General features: G+C 27.2%; 3 protein-coding genes across 3 annotated transcripts in view; all 3 read left to right on the plus strand.

Moving 5' to 3' along the window:
• Nucleotides 1–3,114: 3,114 nt before the first annotated feature.
• On the plus strand, nt 3,115–6,549 carry LOC113372942 (transmembrane protein 18-like). The gene is made up of 4 exons (XM_026613275.1): nt 3,115–3,289; nt 3,445–3,562; nt 5,714–5,862; nt 5,933–6,549. The coding sequence occupies exons 1-4, from the start codon at nt 3,230–3,232 to the stop codon at nt 6,038–6,040; spliced, it is 435 nt and encodes a 144-aa protein (XP_026469060.1). The 5' UTR covers nt 3,115–3,229; the 3' UTR covers nt 6,041–6,549.
• A 396-nt stretch (nt 6,550–6,945) lies between these two features.
• LOC113373286 (mRNA-capping enzyme-like) lies at nt 6,946–21,366 on the plus strand. The gene is made up of 11 exons (XM_026613594.1): nt 6,946–7,113; nt 12,247–12,655; nt 16,162–16,222; nt 16,296–16,452; nt 18,232–18,353; nt 18,414–18,549; nt 18,627–18,772; nt 20,202–20,367; nt 20,812–20,912; nt 20,981–21,171; nt 21,229–21,366. Exons 1-11 carry the CDS (start codon nt 6,946–6,948, stop codon nt 21,351–21,353), a joined length of 1,782 nt encoding a protein of 593 aa, XP_026469379.1. The 3' UTR covers nt 21,354–21,366.
• Nucleotides 21,367–22,995: 1,629 nt separating this feature from the next.
• LOC113373287 (TBC domain-containing protein kinase-like protein) overlaps nt 22,996–23,267 on the plus strand; it is a 33,445-nt gene continuing 33,173 nt past the window's right edge. Inside the window, exon 1 of the mRNA XM_026613595.1 lies at nt 22,996–23,206. Coding sequence (XP_026469380.1) covers nt 22,996–23,206 — 211 coding nt within the window. The remainder of the gene's footprint in view (nt 23,207–23,267) is intronic.

Below are 23,267 nucleotides of genomic sequence, written 5' to 3' on the forward strand. Positions count from 1 at the left end.
ATCGAAAATGAAAATTTTTATATATCTTTACGTTTCAGAGGTTTCTTAACATTTTGGCATACCTTAGAAAAAATGGATGTATGTGTGTGTGTGTGTGTGTATGTGTGTGTGTGTGTGTATGTATGTATGTATGTATGTGTGTGTATGTATGTGCGGATACAAATTTTCGTCGACGATTTCGGGAACACGGATCAACCGATTTTAATAATTCAAAAAACATTTGATTCGTATTGATAAGGAGACGTGCTGATTAGTTTTTGGCGAAGGCAGGTCCAGCCGTTCTAAAGATACGGGGCAAAAAGTGCCGAAAACGGTAACTCAGTTTTTAAGAGAACGGCGCGTCCGATTTTAATAATTCAAAAAACATTTGACTTGTATTGACAAGATAAAGAATTGATCAAATTTTCATAAAGGCAGGTCTAGCGGTTTCGGAGATCTAATGAAAAAAGTAGAAAAAAATGCCATTTGGCGGTCAAAAATGATCATTAGACATATGCACATCAAATTATCAGATATTTTATAGAGATTTTAACAATAAGTATAAATTTTGTTTGCATTCCTATGGGTTCCGTACCAATATTTATTCGTTAGACGGCGACGCGGCGCTTACGCGCTTTGACATTTTGTCTTTATGCAGTTAAAGCAGTACGATTGCTTTGAAAAAAGATCTTCCAAAATATGCCAAAATAAAGAAAACATTATTTTTTCCAAAAATAATTTAAAAAAAAAAAAAAAAAATTAGATTTTGTTTTGAAAAAAAAATTTTCAAAAAAAAGTAATTTTTTGTTTAATTTATAGTTTCTCAAAAATCTTATTTTTTTGAAGTAAATTTGTTTTAAAAATGTCAATCGTTTTTAAAAAAATAATAATTTTTGGTACGGGAAGTTCCAGCAATTTGCCTTAAGGCACGATGCCTTAAGACAGAATTCCACTTACAGCTAGTTTATAACAGAATCACTTGGCCTTTTGAAAACCATTTGCTTTGTGTAAGTATATAAAAAAAACATATGTATTAAAAGTTAAATAGAAATTATTACCATGTTTTTTATTTCAGGTGAAAATCGAAAGCTAATAATTTATATCCGAGATGCATTTCTTCATCACAAATGGGCCATGAAATAGATATCGAGAATGCTTTTGTAGAGAAGACATCATAGACTTATACCACATTTAGTTTTAACTGAAGATACAATTCCTAATTACATAATATGAAATATTTAGTGAAAGAGCTTATGAAGACTTTGTAAAGGATACTTCGATGATTTTTATTTCGAGTTTAATTTTAAATTTGCATTTCTCTTATCATTTATCATATTGTATATATTTTTCCATTTGCCATGAGAATGTTGATAAATATGTCATATGTAATTACATTATTTTATAAAAATTGTGAATTATTATTTATTACTTTGTGAATTTGCTAATGTTAAAATTGTGTACATATGCCGAAAAAATAAACATACCATATAAATGTGCTTTTTTTTTATTTTTCGGATAGTATATATATATATATATATATATATATATATATGTGTGTGTGTGTGTGTATGTACATACATATAAATTATATATGTATGTACATACTATGTGTATACGCATTTCTAAGTTCATGAATGTATGTGTTCACATATACGCATATGTGTGTATGTGTGTGTGTGTTCATATATACGAATATGCCTGTATGTATTTATGTATGTGTGTAAAAAAGGGCCCCTCCACGTCATTTTTTTTTTCAAAAATTACGTAATTATTATGAAATATTTTCGTAATCCATATTACGTAATCCACATTACTTAAAATAGGCGAAATTATGACACATATCTTACATTTATCTTACGTAAAAATGACATAAGTATGTCACTTTTTTGCGTAAAAATTACATAAATATTACGTATTTTGGCTTAGTGGGTGTTTTCAAGAAAACATCCAAAAACGTATTTCCTTGTATAAAAAACACACCTTTTGTTTGAACAATAAAAAAAAGTATTTTCCACTTTTGAAATATTTTCATCCACAAATTTTTTCATCAAGTTTTTGTGGTTTTATTCTCAAATAAAATATTTAATAATTAACACATTTGAAAACACATTTGGAAATAAACAGCTGTCAAACAACTGTCAATTTTGACGTTTGACGTTTAACCTTAAACAATCTAATTCACTTAAAGTCACAAATTCGTGTATTAATCATTATTTTGAACCTTAATGAATATCATAATGTGTTGAAACAAATATTTGTTTAGAATTATGCCTAACAGTTTGCCAAAATATTTAGTAATACATAAACATGAACCACTTTGTCTTAAAATTAAAATATAAAACATTTGTTTGGTGCTTACCCAAATCATATTTTCACACAAAACACACTTTAACTTTAAACCTATTTAAATTGATGACTTGTACATTTATTATTATTATAAAAAACAACTTGTTCAACCAAGATCCAGGCAGCACAGACTGTTGATATATTTTAAAAATATTTTCATCAAAAATTGAGCATAGAGCATGAACATATATTTATATAGACTGGTAACATAGTTTTTAGTATCAACATTTTAGCAGTAGTTTAGTTTAGCATAGTTTTCTTGTTTTCTTTCTATTTTTATTATCTGAATTGTTTGTATCAATTACATTAAATTAATTAAGAAAACAACATTTATAAATAATTACACAAATTATAAAAATATGATAATTAAATAAAACTAATATAAAAAACTCATATAGAAAACTAATTAAATAAAATATACAAAAAATGCCTAACATCCCTCTCGACATAAATTACTTACATGCAAAAATGTATAAGATAGAAAAATTATTTAAATTGGCAACAATAACAACAAACTCACGATTGAATAAATAAAAGTAACATTTTGATACAAGCATTTATATACACATTTACATTCATTGGTTTTTTGCACAAAGTGCATAATTCAATTCTTCAAATGTTTTTTTTTACAAAAAGTTGTTTTTACAAAACTTTGTGTCTGATACACCACTAGTACTTATTTATCTATGCTCATACTTATTTACATTAAAATATAATACATCCGCCATCTATACCAATTTCAAATAGCGCGCCCTTTCAATCAGTTTATCGGTGACTGTTCAGAAAAAAAAGCCAAACGTCATATAAGGTTATTTTGTAATATTTACATCTGTTTACTTAAAATCAACAAAAACCCAAATTATTAATATGACAATTAATTTAATTTAAATTAAAACTCAAAATAATGGATCCATATCTAATAGAAGTCAATTCAATCGACGGCTTTTGGCCCTTTTTACAAAGCGTGAGTTTCAAGTTCAAAGTTTATTATTATGACAGGTTAATTCTACGTGTAAATTTGTAAATTGATACGTTGTTTGAACAATGCATATGTCCGGGCATTGATACTTGTTATTGTTTGCTTTAAAATGTTTATAAATATTGATATTATTCTTGCAGATTGAATGGAGGGATCCGTGGCTTATTGCTTTGATATTGTTTCATGTTACCGTATTACTCACAGCAGTTTTGACAAGGAATTATGGAAACTTTCAAGTTGTACTCTTTTTCCTCCTGTGTAAGTAGTAATAGATACACTAACAAATATATATATATATATATATATATATATATTATATATATATATAAAAATGAATCGCAAAATGTGTTGGTAAGCGCATAACTCAACAACGACTGGACCAATTTGGCCAATTCTTTTTTTTAAATGTTTGTTGAAGTCCAAGGATGGTTCTTACCGTGAGAAAAAATTAAATAATTTTCGGGAAAACCCTAAAAACAGATCTTTTCTTTTTCACATACGAACGTTTTCTAACTAAAACGTAGAATCAATTTGAGCTTTATTGTTATTATATAAAGTTCATATTAAATTACAAGCACTCACTGTACACTCCTTCTAAACGATTATTCAGATTTTGATAAATCTTTCTGAAGTTTAAGGAAATTTTCTTAAACGAAAAAGCATGTCATTGTTTAAAGCAGTTCTACATTTAACATTGCTCACCTTATAAATGTATATGCATTTTGGCGTGAAGAGTAATAAAAAAACAATAATAATTATTTTTAGGTAAACGGCAAATATTAGTATATTATATTAAAAAATTGCAAGCATCGGTACAGGACAACGTCTGTCGGGTCCTCTAGTATTATATATATATATATATATATATATATATATATATATACAGGACCAATGTCAATAAAAAACATGAATATCTTTAAAAATTTAGCCTACGATTCATTTATTTCAACTTAGACCTAGCTTTCATTTACAAGAACTAAAATTAAATATGAAAACTGAACTCGTGGTGTTTGGCTTTGGGCCTTAAGGCAAATTGCTGGAACTTTCCATATCGTTATGAAATATTCAAAAATTATTAAATGTTTTCAAATAGATTATTATGAATACTGTAACTTTTATTATTCGTATTTTATAAATATAAGATATAAAATATTACAACTTATAAATTGGACAGTAACGTTTATAAGTGTTTATATAAAAAGTTAATGAACAAAACTTAATGCAGCGGAGTTAAAATGAAGGATCTTATCTCATATTTTTAAGAATTATATAAACTTATTTGTAAAGTTACAATTATTAAGTACATGAGTGAGCTTTAGAACTTTAGCTAGAGTTATAATTAAAATCTGAATTATTTTCAATATTCAGAAAAAATTTTTTTGGAAATTAAAGAAAAAAAATGTTTCTTTTCCCAATCGTTTGTCAACACAAGCAGAAAGTTTTTTGGATCATTCAAATCAGATGCTTATTTCTTTCAAAATTTGCCATTTTTTGCACATTTAGCTCCGTATGTCCGAAACGGTCGAACCTGCCTTTGCCAAATACTAACCACCACTTCCCCCAATCATTACGAATTGAATGCTTTTTGGAACATTCACATCGGATGATCCGTTCTCTCAAAAACTCGATTTCTATTTTCTGCACTTTTTGCTCCGTATCTCCGAAACGGCTGGATCTGCCTTTGCCAAAAACTAATCAGCATGTCTCCTTATCAGTAGAAATCGATTGTTTTTTGAATTATTCGAATCGGTTGATCCGTGCGCCTGAAAACGTGAACGAAAAATTGTATCCATACATACACACACACATCAATTTTCCCTGAGGTATGCCAAAATGTTCAGAAACCTCAGAAACGTGAAGACATGCAAAAAAATTTCATTTTCGATTTTTGGACGATTACAAGAACTTATCCTAAGGAAAGTAGTAAAAAAATATTTTTTTTTCACATTATCAAAGTTTAACTTTTTAAGAATCTGTATGATTTAAAAAAAAAAAAATTTTTAGAGATACAGATGTTTCACCGTGATAATCCTTTTCTGTTTCTTTTCTTTTGTGAAACTTTAAATGCGTTTTTCTCAAAACTGTCTTTTTTATAAAGGTTTCCACGATTTCTTAAGTTCTACTCACTGATTTACTTGAAATTTTTAGAGAATTTCCTTTATAGACTTCTTTTCAGCCATGTACTAGCCTTTTCTCTAAATTTAAATTTTTTACTATTTTTAACAAAAATTGAGAAACTCAAAAAGTGGCAATTTTTTTTTTCAAACTGTTAGCATATATATATATATATATATATATATATATATATATATTCCAATGCTTTCTATTTATTGATTGAAAACCTATTACAATGCTAAATATAACGCATGAATAATTAATTCTAAATATTGATTTTACTTTTCCTTTCAGTACTGATGGTATATTTCTCAGAGCAATTAAACGCCTATGCAGCCCTCAATTGGAAAGTATTTTCTCGACAGCAATACTTTGATAGTAAAGGGCTATTTATTTCTGTCGTGTTTTCAGTTCCTATACTTTTGAACTGCATGCTGATGGTTGTAAGTATAATATATATATATATATATATATATATATATATGTATATGTATATGTATTTATTTCTTTTAGGGAAGCTGGCTGTACCAATCGACCCAACTAATGACGAAACTCAAGAGAGCTCAACTGCACGAGAATCTACGCAAGCAGAACAGTAACAAGTCTAAGAAGGTTGATTAGCGTTTGTTTAAAAATATATATAATATGCTGTTTCACGATAGATAGCCTATTCCACATTTACTAGCATAATAATCAGTGTATGTTATTACCAAGGTGTACGCGATGATTTTATTATCAGCTTAAAGTTTTTATACTGCTGGTTAATTTGTGATAACAAAATTTCTTTACGGTTTTACAAAGTTATTCTAACATGCAAAATTCTAGTATTATATTTATCCCAGTTAGAATATAATTGGTGAAATCTTATCGACCCACCTACTTAAATTTAGCTTAAAATAATTCCACAAATTACTTACAGTATAGAAAAAAGTTTATTGTGATTGATTCGATACAAGAAAAGTGCCATAGGGTTAAGAAAATAAAATAAGTGCAAAAGAAGTCTCGGATTATGATTTGATAAGACGGATGGAAGGAATAAATTCAAAAACCAAAGTCATAGATTTAGAATAATTAGCGGTGTATATTTTTTTATCAATGTTGTATATAAATATAATTCATGTTGTACTTACACGGATCAGGTTATAGATGTATATTTGTATAAGCTTATTATAAACAAATACATGCAATATAGAAAAATTGTGGTTGTAATTGATTTAAATATGCAGCTTATGAAAAGATAATTGTTTGTAATTTATTATTACAAAATATTTACTAATTTCAAATTCAAATTTCCCCCCTGTTTCCTTCCGAAGCCAACTTCACTGTTTAACATTTCACTCTCAATAAATGTCTTTTGCCAAGTAAGAAAGTAACATAACCTATATCAAGTGACATATGCAAATCCAATTTAATAACGAAAAATAATGAATAAAAAGCAATAATGAGAAACAAAAATAGTGCAAAAACAATAACTTATTAATTAATTTTATTTATTTAAGTGTCTATTATAATATTAGTGCTTCAAAATGTCAGACAGGCCTCCTGATCGTTGGTTGAAATGTCCAAGGAAGGCTTTGGGTTTGATTGCAGACAAATTTTTAGCCTTTAAAACTCCTTTGGATAGCAAATTCGATGTCCCTTTGGTGGATAAATTTGATCCTGAAATGCTTTTTAATAATATGAAAAGTTATAAGGTAAAAATTGACACATAGTAATAAACTACTTCAAAGTTAATAAATTATTTATTTATATTATAAATTACTTTATATATATATATATATATATATATATATATATATATTGTAAGGACATTTAGTAATTAAATACAGATTTGATAAATTGTACCAGTTTTGACTTGCCTTGCATTTATTGAAATAATTTGTAAAGCAAATGAAATATTTTGAGAATCTTTATACTCCTCACATTATATATATATATATATATATATATATATATATATATATTGTTGAGAATTGCGTTCTTTATAATTATAAATAATAGTCATAAGTAAATTCATTTAAACGATGTATAATCCCAAGCAATGGCAAATGTTGGGAATATCTTGTACATCTGCAAGACAACCCTTAATAAATGTTTATGATAGCTTATGTACCCTCAGGGTGCTATCATAAAACTAGAAATATTGGAAATATTTTAAAAATGTAAAAATATAAAAGTTAGTTAGTTCTGAACTGTTGAAGAAGTAACAACTAAAATATTATAACAAAGCGCTAAATAATTTTTTGTATCTAAATGAATTCAATTCTCATCGTTAAGTATTCCAAATAAAACTTTAATATACTCAAGAAGTTATTAAAATTGGTCACATTTAATCATTAAATATATATATATATATATATATATATATATATATATATATTATAACATCGAACGAATAATACTTCTTGTCTCAAATGACAATCTCAAAGAATAATAATAATCCTAATAACTTCTTAACACGAAAATTGTTCTTTTTCTTAAAAAAGTTAATAAAACCAACTTAACACACTTAATATCGGCAAAAAATGGTTTTTAGCAACTTATAAAGTGTTAGTGTATAATCATAGAGGTAAATAATTCTGTTCTTGCTTAATTTCAATTTTAAATAATTTTTGCTATCATTTTAATATTTAAGTATATAATCCATTTGTTTATTCGATAATCATATATTTTTATTATATAAAATATAATTCACTCATTTTCATAATTTCATTAATTTTATCAAAATCCACTAATTTTTATTTTTTCTTAAATATATTATTCGTTTAAATCTTTTCAAGATCATGTTTCTTGACAGATGTCTTGAAGATGGAACGTACCTAGTTCCGAAACGTCGACAGTAAATGAATAAAAACGAGTTTTTTAAATGTTTTAATGTTATCTTTTCTACAAGTTTATTAATTTTATAAAACCCACGATTTTCTACTTTTCTCAAGTATATGGTTTTAAACAAGATCATGTCTCTATCCTCAAGATGGAACGAACTTAGTTCCGAAACGCCGATAATAAATAAAAATCTTTTTAATTTTTTTTTTGGTTTTTTATTACCATTAGATTATTTGTTCGAAGCTCTACAAATCATATATATATTTATACATTTTTAATTTTATTAACATAAAATTCGAATGAAGTATGAAATTAAAAAAAAAATGTAAGTTGTATTTAGCATTCATATTTCTCTAGAATGCCTTAAATAAAAATCATTTCTTCTATGCATTAAGGCTGTTAAATGTCTGACCTAAAAACTTTCTTTTTTCTCCAAAAAAAGACCAATTTTAATAATTAATTACTACACATTTCTAAATATTGACCCTGAAATTTATTAATTTTCGGGGTAACGGGTATCTTATATATAAATTTTTTCTGTACTGGTATATGATTTGATGCTTCTCCTAAACGGTTATGCGGATTTTGATAATTTTTTCTAGAGTTTGTCAAAGAAAATTTTTAAAATTTAACGAACGATAAAACTATAGTAGTATTGTAGAAATAAATGGCAAAAATTACAAAAAAACACCTATCATTGTTTGACATTGAAAACATTTAAACTGTATTCTGCTAGAAATGTCAATTCACTTAAAATTTAAATTTAGCTGAAATTATGAGCTTATGAGAAATGTAATGTCTACATTATTATTGCCGAAAAGCAGCTGAGATGTGGCAGAAATTAAAATAAAATACATTCAACAGTATATAGTTTTGCAGATGAAATTATATAATTCAGTTTAATAAATAACGCAATCAGTCCAAAATTGCACATACATTATTTTTTTAAACTTATGCATGTCGCATTTTTGTTTACTCTACTAAACACCAAAATATTTCTACTTATTTTCAAAATCGATTCAGAATTGCGGGCTAAAAAGTGGACGAATTTTTTTTTTACTTTTTTGCTATTTATGAAGAAACGGCTTGGCATATCGTCGTACAATACTCAGAAAAGCTAGTCCTCATCGAGATACATCGAATGGCTTTTAAATTTTTGAAATCGGTCCAACCGTTTTTGAGAAAACTTCGATTTACGGCAAAAAATCTGTTCACATACACATACTTTTTCCAAATTTGGTCTTATTCGATTCAGAATGGCTTAAAACGTCGAGAAAACATAAAATTAGCGAATCGGATTTTTTGATGAAAACAAATTAACATTAACTACTTTCCCTTCGGGAAGTTAATTAATTAGATTTTTTAAGAATTTAATTGTTTATTATATTTATATACTCCTCAAAGTACTTTGTACATATATTTTCTAAATTAATTAGCTTTTATTTCAAAAATATCTAATCATAATATTTTCCCAAGATTTCGTACGCGTTTGCACGTTAACCTAAAACAAAGCGTTGTTTCAGGTTGCGTGCAATTTTAGTGAAAAACGCTAAAATTTTGCCAAAAATAAAATATTTTTTTTATATAAAATATAGATTTTTTTTTACTTGTTTGCTATTTATGAAGAAACGGCTTGGCCGATCGTCGTACAATACTCAGAAAAGCTAGTCCTCATCGAGATACATCGAATGGCTTTTAAATTTTTGAAATCGGTCCAGCCGTTTTTGAGAAAACTTCGATTTACGGCAAAAAATCTGTTCACATACACATACTTTTTCCAAATTTGGTCTTATTCGATTCAGAATGGCTTAAAACGTCGAGAAAACATAAAATTAGCGAATCGGATTTTTTGATGAAAACAAACTTCTCCTTCGGGAAGTTAATTAATTAGATTTTTTAAGAATTTAATTGTTTATTATATTTATATACTCCTCAAAGTACTTTGTACATATATTTTCTAAATTAATTAACTTTTATTTCAAAAATATCTAATCATAATATTTTCCCAAGATTTCGTACGCACTTGCACGTTAACCTAAAACAAAGCGTCGTTTCAGGTTGCGTGCAATTTTAGGATTTTGCCTAAAATTTTTGCAAAATAAAATAATTTTTTTATAAAAATATTTTATAGAAATGAGTTTTTGCTACAATTTCTGTATCATTACAAAGGCTATATCCAAACACAATTTTTCTCACAAGGATATTAGTACAAGGATGAGTTTCAAATTTCATCCCCTTTCGGAACAATTTGTCACTTAGAAAGTTATTAGCAATGAAAGTTCGTCATCATATAATATACGGAATACTATATTAATTTTTACATATATATATATATATATATATATATATATATATATACAGTGGCGTCGGAACCGTGTGGGCTGTGTGGGCTTGAGCCCACCCATGAATTTTGATGGGGGGGCTCAGCCCACCCATCAATTTCAAAAAATTATATGGGCTAATATCTCTAAAAAAAATAATGGTACCACTGGCTGCCTATCTAAAAAAAAAAAAAAACGAGCCCACCCATCAAAAATTTGGTTCCGACGCCACTGTATATATATATGATTTAGTAGTTAATTTTGATGTTGAAATATATGAGTGAGTTCTTGAGGGCGATACATCAAACAAAGAAAAGCCAAAGATTTATAAAATAATCTTTATTTCCAAACGTTTCGACATTCAATTTAATGTCATCATCAGTGGATCCACTGATGATGACATTAAATTGAGTGTCGAAACGTTTGGAAATAAAGATTATTTTATAAATCTTTGGCTTTTCTTTGTTTGATGTATCGCCCTCAAGAACTCACTCATATATATATATATATATATATATATATATATATAAATGTATATGTAAATTATGTGAAAACATGTGAATATATATGTTTCTTTCAGTTTTATGGTGTCATTTATGTTTGTTAAGTCAAGTGATTCTCTAAGGATATTTTGTCATGTTATAATATACGAAATTACTCAAGTTATATCTTATATATAAAATTCTTCTGTACGGGTGTACGATTTGATACTTCTCCTAAACGGCTATTCGAATTTCGATAATTCTTTCTAGAGTTTGTCAATGAAAATTTTTAAGATTAAATGAACGATGAAATTCTAGTAATATTGTAGAAATAAATGGCAAAAATTACAAAAAATACACCTATCATTGTTTGACATTGAAAACATTTGAACTGTTATCTGCTATAGAAATGTTAATTGACTTGAAATTTGAATTTAGGTGAAATTATGAACCCAGATAATATTAGAATATTATATATAAGAAAAATGTAATGCCTACATTAATATTACCGAAAAGTAGCTGAGATGTGGCAGAAATTAAAATAATATAAGATACAATCAACATTATATGTTGGCAGATGAAAATATGTAAATCAGTTTAATAAATAACGCAACAAGTTCAAAATTGCATATATAATAATTTTTAAACTTAAAAGCATGTCGCATTTTGGTTTACTTTTCTAAATTATTTAACAATACAAAAGTATTTCTTCTTATTAAAAAAAATGATTTAGAATTTTGTTTCATATGTTAAAAATTTATTTATAGGGAAAATTTAGCAAGTTGATCTTAGATTGAAGAACTAGATTTTACAAATTAATTCACCTAAGATTTGAACATAAACAATAATGTTTATTAAATTGTTAGTAAGAAAAATGTAGTTTAGAAATTATAATTGTCTAGAAGCAACTAGTATCTCGTACGACTAAATTATTGAAGCAATTGTGTCGTGTGGTAAAATCAAGTGTGATATTGTTCTTTTACTATATCACTAATTAATAATACTATATTATTTTTTTCTGAATTTCTTATACTGCTTATGCAAAGACCATAAATGAATCACAAAGGCAGGACATCAAATAGGATTAAAAAGTACAGTACAGGATATTAAAAAATGTGGAACTTTTGAATTGTAGACGTGGATACAAGGCAACGTCTGTTGGGTCATCTATTATATACATATTTCTATTTTTTCCCAGGCTGAAATAGGTCTCTGGATCGACCTAACCAACACAAGTCGTTTCTACGACAAGAAGATAATCAAACAATTCAATTGCAAATACAAGAAAATCCAATGCAGAGGCCACGGAGAGACTCCATCCCGTGATCAAGTGCAAAATTTCATTGAAGTTGCCAGAAAGTTTATAGAGCAGAATCCTTTGAAACTTATAGGTGTTCATTGCACTCATGGATTTAATAGGACTGGTTTTATGATAGTCTCTTTTTTGGTGGAAGTGTATGATATGGAAGTTGGGGCTGCTATGAAACAATTTGCAAGTGTTAGGCCGCCTGGGATTTATAAGAAGGATTATATTGATGAGTTGTTTAAGATACACGATGATGTCGAGTATGCTCCGCCGGCGCCTCAACTTCCAGATTGGTGCATAGGTAAAATAAATAATATATATATATATATATATATATATATACTAGCTGACCCGGCAAACGTTGTTTTGCCATCAAAAATATTTTGCCGCTTTGAAGAAGTTTTTATAATATACATGATATATTAATAATAATGTTATATTTTTATTACACAAATTCCTTACATTTCGATAAGTAATTCCAACGCATCATAGTGTTTTGTTTATTTTAATTTTTAACTTCCCGTAGGGCAAGTTATAGTAATCGCAAAAAAATCGAAAATGAAAATTTTTATATATCTTTACGTTTCAGAGGTTTCTGAACATTTTGGCATACCTTAGAAAAAATGGATGTATGTGTGTGTGTGTGTGTGTGTGTGTGTGTGTGAATGTATGTATGTATGTGCGTGTGTGTATGTATGTGCGGATACAAATTTTCGTCGACGATTTCGGGAACACGGATCAACCGATTTGAATAATTCAAAAAACATTCGATTCGTATTGATAAGGAGACGTGCTGATTAGTTTTTGGCGAAGGCAGGTCTAGCCGTTCCGAAGATACGGGGCAAAAAGTGCTGAAAACGGTAACTCAGTTTTTGAGAGAACGGAGCGTCCGATTTGAATAATTCAAAAAACATTTCACTTGTATTGACAAGATGAAGAACCGATAAAATTTTCATGAAGGTAGGTCTAGCAGTTTCGGAGATATGGAGGAAAAAGTAAAAAAATGAGCCATTTGGCGGTCAAAAATGATCATTAGACATATGCACATCAAATTATCAGATATTTTATAGAGATTTTAACAATAAGTATACATTTTGTTAACATTTCTATGGGTTCCGTACCAATGCTTATGCGTTAGACAGCGACGCGGCGCTTACGCGCTTTATATTTTGTCTCTATGCAGTTAAAGCAGTACGATTGCTGTGAAAAAAAGTTCAGATCTTCTACAATATGTCAAAATAAAGAAAAAAAATTTTTTTTTCAAAAAAAAAAAAAATTAAAAAAAAATGTTTTTTTAAAAAAAATTTTTTTTTCAAAAAAAAGTTATTTTTTGTCCAATTTATAGTTTCTCAAAAATCTTATTCTTTCAAAGTAATTTTTTTTCAAAAATGTTAATTGTTTTTAAAAAAAATAATAATTTTTGGTACGGGAAGTTCCAGCAATTTGCCTTAAGGCACGATGCCTTATTTGCCTTAAGACAGAATTCCACTTACAGCTAGTATTTATATCAAATAGTGAAATATTTTTTTTGATCAGTGTATAAATTAGATTTTAGTCTAAATCAAGGCAGTACCATTATCTATATATACAATTTTTTATATAAATATCTGATTTTTTACATTCGCATTTAATTTAAAAATAGTGAATGCCAATTTCATATATCCAATATGCACTAAATTTATAAATGTCAAAATATTTCCTTTTTTGTCGAAAATTAATATAAAATGATATAATTTATTTTTCAATAGTGTTTTGTATCTATAATTTGTTTGGCAATATTGCCTATAACATAATTTGGATCAATTAATTTATTTGTTTCTTATTGAAGTCGTTCAATTAAAGTCAGTGAAATTCAATTTTTTTGAACTGTCAAAATTTTGTTTATGATTAATTTTAAATTTAATATGCCGCTTTTTTATTGTGATCTATAATATTTTGATGAAATTTTGGTATCCGAACTAATTTGGTAAGCAAATCAAATAAATATAAATTATAAATCTGTTTATGTATTTATTTTCATAAATATTGGCATGTCATTTTACATTTTTTTAATGTCAACATTTATTTAAATTTTTAAGCATTGATTTTTAATTAGATTTAAAACTATAAACAGTGATTTTGAATATAGCATTTCATCAAATTTGGATTTAAATGTTGGATATTTCTATATATGTACATGTTTTTGAATTTTATTTTTTGAACTGTCAATTTTTTTTTTCAAAAATCATAAATCTTTTTTTCTCGAATTTTCCATAAATTTTGACATTTGTCATTTTAGTGTTTTGTTTATTTTTTGGCCATTTTCTGTCAAATTTTTTTGAAATTCATAAAAATTATATATTTATATTTTAAATTTACTTTTCAAAGTTTCCTATAACCTAAGTTGGATATATATGCACACGATGAGCCAATAAAATTTAAAATCGGTTCAGTAGTTTGGGCGTCCATCGCGAACCAACATCGCGATACGAGATTTATATATATATATATATATATATATATATATATATATATATATATATAATACGTTTCGGTCTTCGACGAGACCGTCATTCAGTGTGTACAGATTAACTGAACAACTAAAAGATTTTGTATAATGTAGAAGGAAAAAGATATAAAGTTATTGAACTTATATATAAATACTTACAGAAAATTAATTATACAAAAATACACTACACTATTACACTGTGATAAACCAAGCTATTAATAACTGGAACATTTAAACTAATTATTTTTGACAATTTTTTTTGTTACATTATAGTATGTACAGATTAACTGACAGTCTAAATACTAAAATTTTCAGTATTAGTTAGATTTTTAGTATTTAGTGAGCTATAAGAGTTGTACACACTTAATTTTTTCTTTGGCGAAATTTTTTGTCATTAAAAAATACATACAACCCAATTTTTTACTTTTTTATCACCAACCCCTGTTTTTTTATAGTAATTCAATCATTTTTTATCCCGCGTTCAGTCATTGAATATTTTTGACATAATTTTAGTTCAGATTTTTGAGTTTGAAGAAAAAGCTTGAATTTTTATTTAAAATACAATTTATTATTATTAATGGTTGTCCAATCCTAATATTTTTTTGTAATTTTGGGGGTCAACGCTTTTATTTTAGTTTTTTTAATGCGGATTGACAAAACATATACAACTTTTTTTACTTCAAAATACTATTTATTTTTATCAAGGGTGGTTTACACTCAATATTTTTTTTTAAATGTTATAAATGTTTAAAATGTTTTTTTTAAATGTTATGTTATTTAAAATGTTATATAAATGTTCTATACATAGAAAATTCGGGACATTTTTTTGGTTTTTGACAAATAACTCACAAATATTATATAAAAGCACCCCTTTTCGGTTAGATAGGGAGAAACTAGATAAAATTTACGACGATTTCATGCCAACAGTTATATACACCCCGATATAAAAATTTGGAATAAAACGACTTGAAATAGATTTAAAATATTTAAATAAATAGAAAATTTGGGAATTTTTTTTGGTTTTTGTCAAATAACTCACAAATATCATATGAAAGCATCCCTTTTCAGTTAGATAGGGAGAAACTAGATAAAATTTACTACATTATTCTGGAAACAGTTATATAGAGTCCGAGTACTTTGCAATACTATTTATTTTTATCAAGAATTGTCCACCGTTAATTTTTTTAATTTTGGAATCAATTTTCTTGTGGAAGTATTTTTTATGGTAAAATAATGTTTACCGGGCCAGCTAGTATATATATATATATATATATATATATATATACTATTTTTGTATTATATCATTTTTAAATTTTTAGAATACGATGATGGTGATAAGGATGACTTTGCAGGAAATGAGAGTGACAATCCTGATGATGGGTAAGTTTTACTTCTAGGATTTTCTTCAGGAAGTTATTAAATGTTTTAATAATTTTTAATATTTTTTTTAAAGGAATAATGATTCCGGGGATCCTTCTTCGACGTCTGGTAAGAAAAAGAAAAGACGAAAGGAAAAGTATAATCAGAACGCGACATTCATGGAAGGTGTTCCTGGTGTTTATCTCATACGAGATGAAAATGAAGCAGCTGTATTGCAACAGAAAGTACAGGTAAAAATTACATACACACTTATTTATATATACCCATATATATACAGGGCCGGTCCTGGGGTCTTCAGCGCCCGCATGCAACTTTTTTTCTAGCGCCCCTCCCCCTATTAATTTTCACCGTTTTAACAGTTTATCATTAAAATTATATAAATATTCACATATTTTAAAAAAATAATTTTTAATTATTCTGGATTTAGTATACAAAAAATTAGATATAATCTAGAAGGGTATAAAATATATTGATTTTAAATTTATTTATTAATATCGATATCAATAAATAAAACAGTCCCTGTCATAATTTCACATTTTAGTAATATTCAATATGTAGTAAATTGGTTAAGGATGTAAGTTCGACTACCATAGCAAAAGAATTAATATTTTTGTTAGATTAAAGTTATCGAATTTAAGAAACGCATTTCAGAAATAGTATTTATTATTTTGATATAAAGATCTTGATATCAAAATAATAAATACTATTTCTGAAATGTATTTCTTAAATTCTATAACTTTAATTTAACAAAAATATTAAGTGAAATAAATAAATTAATTTTTAATTATTCTGGATTTAGTGCACAAAAAATTAGATATAATTTAAAAGCGTATAAAATATATTGATTTTAAATTTATGTAGAAAATCGAGGCGATTCGGGGGTTGATTATAATCAAGTATTTTGAAATTTTCAATTATTTTTAACGTATTTGCAATATTAATATTTAAAAAAACTAGCATTTCATTTCAAACATAACACTCGTATTTCATTTTGGATTTTTTAAATTTTAATTTAATTTAATTTTTCATCATTTACAATATCCAAAATTGCGTCGTAAACTTCTCCTTATTGATATCGTAAGAGCCGTCATATTCAGAGTATCAGCTTATTGTTTTCAAGTTAAATTTTTAACGTATTTTAGAAGTATTGTTCAAAAATCAGTAAAAAAAATGCAAAGAAATTACACATTTCTTGACCAATATTGAAAAAAAAAACTTATTATATTTGATATGTATTATTTCTGTATAGTTAATAATTCATAAATTTAGAGTATGGACACCACTAGGTATAAAACAAGCCTTAAGATTTTCGTTTCAAAGTAAATTTTGCTTCCATTTTTTATATTTGTTCCACGCATGTCTTCAACATTCAAAGTTCAACAGATGCGAAATATTTGCAAGTATTGCAACAAAAGCAAAAGTTACAATTCAATTTCTCGGAATAAATAAGTCATTTCCTAAGCACTGACTCTCCATTTTTCATAATTTGTTTATATTTTTTAACAAATTCCGATTCAACTAAATCAGCTTGCAATTTTTCGTCAATAATGCCCAACAATAAATTCAATCTTTCGCAGGTTTGCGCTTATGGGATTGAACAATAGATAATTTCTTTTTCGATTCCACGGTAACTTCAAACAAAGAAAAAATTGAATAAGTAGATTAAGCAATAAACAGAGCTGTTATTTACTAATTTGCAGAATTATTAATCGGTTAATTGTTTCTACTGATATCACATTGCAAAATAAATATGCTTTTTGTGTCTCCGTATCTCTAGTTAAGTTAAATTATTTATTATAATTTATTAAGTATTCTAGATTTTAAATAAATAATTCTAGATTTCATATAAAAAGTATAAATATTATATTATAAATTTAATTTCCGAAACTCGTTTTGGCGCCCCCTAAGGCTTGCGCCCGCATTTTTTGCATGCATCGCATGCAAGGCAGGACCGGCCCTGTATATACCCATATAAAATTATATCAATTGTGATATATTATTTTTTACAGGCTATGTGTAATTGGAAGAATAAAGGTTTTCCAGGGTCGCAACCCGTTTCAATGGACAACGAAAATATAAAAAAATTGGAAATCAAACCTTATCGGGTATCGTGGAAAGCCGACGGTACCAGGTAAATAATAATAATTATTTATATCTTATTATTTTATATTAACACTATTATTTTTTATAGGTACATGATGCTGATTGACAAACTGAACGAAATATATTTCTTCGACAGAGACAATTCTGTTTTTAAAGTTGAGTCAATGTACTTTCCACACAAAATGAATATACATACACATTTAGTCGATACGTTACTTGATGGGGTTAGTGTAATTATAATATATAATTTAGTTGAATGAATTGAATACTGTTATTGTAATAAATTATAATTTTTTTGTAGGAAATGGTTATGGACAAAGTTGAAGGCCAAAACATACCACGGTATTTGGTTTATGATATTATTTGTCTCAATGGACGAGATGTGTCACAGGAACCTTTTTATCCAAACCGACTGAAGTATGTTGAGGGTGAAATTGTTGCACCCAGGTAAAAATTATTTATATATATATATATATATATATATATATTTATATATATATATATATATATATATATATTAATCCTTGATTTCTCAATAAATTTATTTATACTTCTTTAAAAATGAAAGATTTTTTATTTACGACGTTTTGAAACTAAGCATGCTCCATCATCAGTTTTTTTGTGCCAAAAACAAAATATGTTTTGTAACTATATTATTGATTGATTTAATAAATAAACTAGTGGTGTATGGCATCGTGCCTTAAGGCAAATTGCTAGAACTTCCCGTACCGCAACGAAATAGAATTTGAAGAATAAAATTTAGTACAGAAAAAAATTGCTAAAAAAAAATTTTACCAAAAGCAATCGTTTCGTCAACACAAGCAGATTTTTTTTTTAGATTATTAAAATCGGATGCTTAGTTCTCTCAAAAACTGCCATTTTTCGTACATTTACCTCCATATCTCCGAAACAACTGGACCTGTCTTTGCCAAAAACTAATCACCACTTCTCCCCATCAATAAGAATTGAATGTTTTTGAATCATTAAAATCGGGCGCACCGTTCTCTTAAAAACTCGATTTTAATTTTCTGCACTTGTTGCTCCGTATCTCCGAAACGGCTGGACCTGCCTTTGCCAAAAACTAATCAACATATCTACCTATCAATAGGAATCGAATATTTTTTAAAGCATTCAAATTGGTTGATTCGTGCGCCTGAAAACGTGGACGAAAAATTGAATCCACACATACACATATACTAATTTTTTCTAAGGTATGCCAAAATGTTCAGAACCTTCTGAAACGTGAAGATATGCAAAAATTATTAATTTTAGATTTTTGGAGGATTACAATAACTTACCCTATATTATGTCATGAATATTTTTTCAGTATATGTTTAAGTACGACGTTTCGGAACTCGATATGTTCCATCACCAAAATGTTCAGAAACTTCTGAAACGTGGAAATATGCAAATTTTTTTAATTTAGATTTGTAGACGATTACAATAACTTACCCTGTATCATGTCATGAACATTTTTTCAGTTTGCGACGTTTCGGAACTTGGTATGTTCCATCTTCAGGTTTTTTCTGGCAAAAACCAAATTTGTTTGTAACTACATTGTTGATTAATTTAGCAAATAAATAATAAAGTATTATGACATGAACAATTTTTCAGTGGATGTTTATTTACGACGTTTCGGAACTCAATATGTTTCATCATCAGGTTATTTTTGTCGAAGACAAAATTTGTTTAAATAATAAAATATTATAAAATGAACAATTTTTCAGTGGATGTTTATTTACCACGTTTCGGAACTCGATATGTTCCATCACCAGGTTTAAAAGACTTTTTGCTGAAATTTGTAACATTTTGTCAAATAGTATGAGAAAAGATTTTTATGACGATAATAATAATCTATTATTTTTTTATACTCTAGACATAGGGCAATGAAAGAAGGTAAAATCGAACGCATCAAAGAACCGTTTAGTATCAGAAATAAAAGTTTTTGGGACGTCACTCAAGCTGAAAATTTATTGGGACCTAAATTTGCAAAAAGTTTGTCTCATGAGCCTGATGGACTGATATTTCAACCTTCGTTGGATGTGAGTATTATTTAAAAAAAATTATATATATATATATATATATTTATATATATATATATATATATATATATATTTATATATATATATATATATGTATATATATATATATATTTATATATATCTTGATAGTTTTTTCGACGTTGAAACATATTTCAAAGTAACTAGCAGCCCATTCGTCGAAATAAAAAAGGTATAAAGTCTAAAAACTTTTATTTATACGTTTCGACACAAGATGCGTGTCATCATTCAGCAACTACAACAATTTGAAAATTTTATTAACTAATATAAACAACAATAAAAATTAATTATAGCATAGAGAAACATTATACACACCACAGGACAAAAACACTCAACAAAAATTTATTATTTATATATTATTATGTTATTATTTATTATTATATATATATATATATATATATATATATATATAAATTGTTTTTATAGCCTTATGTACCTGGAGCGTGCAGTGAAGTACTAAAATGGAAACCCTTGAGCATGAATTCTATAGATTTTAAATTAAAAATTAACACTCTAGGAGGGTTAGGGTAAGTGACCATAAGAGACTTCATAAATTTCGTTTTTTTGCAAGTTTTAAATTCATTATCCTTGGTAGAATTCTGCCAAAGAAAACAGGATTTTTATATGTTGGTCAGTGCGACCAGCCGTTTGCAACAATGGATTACACGAAGCAACTAAAAGAACTAGATGGCAAAATTATCGAATGCAAACTTGAAAACAATAAATGGGTATTTATGAGAGAACGGACGGACAAATCTTTTCCCAACAGTTACTCAACAGCCGAAGGTAAATGACTTATACTAAAGGGTAAAAATATCATTTACATGTTGTTTTTATCCTCAGCTGTTTGGCACAGTATTAAAAATCCTGTGACGACTGAAAAATTGTTAAGGTTTATCCAGAATCACAGATTTAGAAACGATCATGATCTGATGCCGCCTCCTGATAAGAAGATGAGGAGGAATTGATGATTTGTTTAGGTCTAGAATTCATATATAGAATTAAATAAATGTCGACTGCTGATCAAAAGGTTTTTGGTTTGTGTACGAGATTATAGTATATTGTTTAATTAGTAAAAAGTTAGTGCGTTATGAGTATGTGACATAAGTTTTTTATTTAATGATGCTATTTAATAAATAATAAAAGGATTGATTTCTGGAAACTTAGTATTTTTTGTAATATATATATATATATATATCTTCTATATATATAAAGATGAGTCGGGTTTTCCTTCCTGACGAAATAACTCCAGAACGCACGAACCGATTTCGACAATTTTGCATTCTTTGGAAAGGTCTCGCGTTTCGGTTTATAGCTAAGAAAATTAGTGGTGCATGGCATTGTGCCCTAATGCAAGTTGCTGGAACTTCACGCACCGTAATTAAAACTTCGAGTAATGACATTAGTGAGAATTATCTGAATTATGCTTGGTTAAGTCAACGAGCAATTCTTCCCGCAAAGAATAATGATGTACATGCACTGAATTTCACCATTCAATCAAAAATTGCCGGCGATTTGGTGACATACCAATGATTCTGACTGGTCTTCCTTTGACTTCAAACGATTGCAATTTCCAGTTCGCCTTGCGTTCGCAATAACAAGTCGCAAGGCCAATCGCTTAGTGTTTGCGGGATAAATTTCAAATAGATTATTTAGAAAATCATTGTTTTTCACATGGGCAGTTATACGTTGCCTGTTCACGAGTTGGAAAACCATCCGCTTTGTTTGTGTTAACGTCAGAGCAAAAAACAAAAAATGTGGTTTACCAAAGAGCACTTCAATGAAACAGATAATTTGCGGATTCACTTTTATTTACTTAGAGAAGTTCAACTAAAAAACACTTCAATCAAATAAATTCATTACTGTTGTGCAATAAAATCATATTTTTCCTTTTCAAATATAAAACAAACAAAAAATTTCTTCATCTATCTCACACGAAACCATCTGGTGGCGAAACGGAGTTCGTAGGGTTTTCTATATATATATATATATATATATATATATATATATATATATATATATATATATGTATATATTAATAAATAATAAACAAATTCTGTAACGGATTTGAATTTTTAAACCGTTATCGGAAATTCCGCTTTACCAATTTGCACAACCTGTAAATTATAGGTTATGTTAATGTCAAACACAAGTGTCAAATATTAAAATAATATATAATAATTTTAATAAATATAAAACATGTGCATAAAATACATAAATTGTGTTCAATATATATTATTAATATCAATAAAAAGTGTTAACATTACCTAATTACATATACACGTTTAAAAGTGGATTTATAATAAATAAGCACAAACATAACCTCAAATATTTTGAACTATATATTTATAAATAATTAGTTTGCATTACATTTATTAGTAGTAATAATAAGTTAATAGTAATAATAAGTGTGAACGACACATATGTGCATATACACACATTAAACTTATAGACTTAATACTAAAAATGTCACAACCACAAATGTGTTAAACTATATATTATTATTAACACTAGTATTACATTATATTATTATTCAAACAAATACTCATTCCCATTGTGATAACTATATATATATATATATATATATATATATTTGTATACACACATAAAATGTGTCCAGTAATCTCAAGTAACGTAGACCAAGTTAGTTTATTTGCTGCAGTCACATTTTTTGCAAGGTGCCATCCAGTCGAGACTTGTGGCAGCAATGGTTTGCCTTTAACACCTTATTCGATTGCAATTTTGGGCAGGGCTCAAATTCTAAAGACAATATGTCATGAGAATCTCTGTCAATACTTGGATATTGTTAGAGGAAAACACGGTAAGATAATTGAAATATATATATATATATATATATATATATATATATATATGTGTGTGTG

The sequence above is a fragment of the Ctenocephalides felis genome, unplaced genomic scaffold, assembly GCF_003426905.1.
Source record: "Ctenocephalides felis isolate EL2017-DRISC unplaced genomic scaffold, ASM342690v1 CF-g0.4_SCAFFOLD_01604, whole genome shotgun sequence".
In the NCBI taxonomy this organism is placed as follows: domain Eukaryota; kingdom Metazoa; phylum Arthropoda; class Insecta; order Siphonaptera; family Pulicidae; genus Ctenocephalides; species Ctenocephalides felis.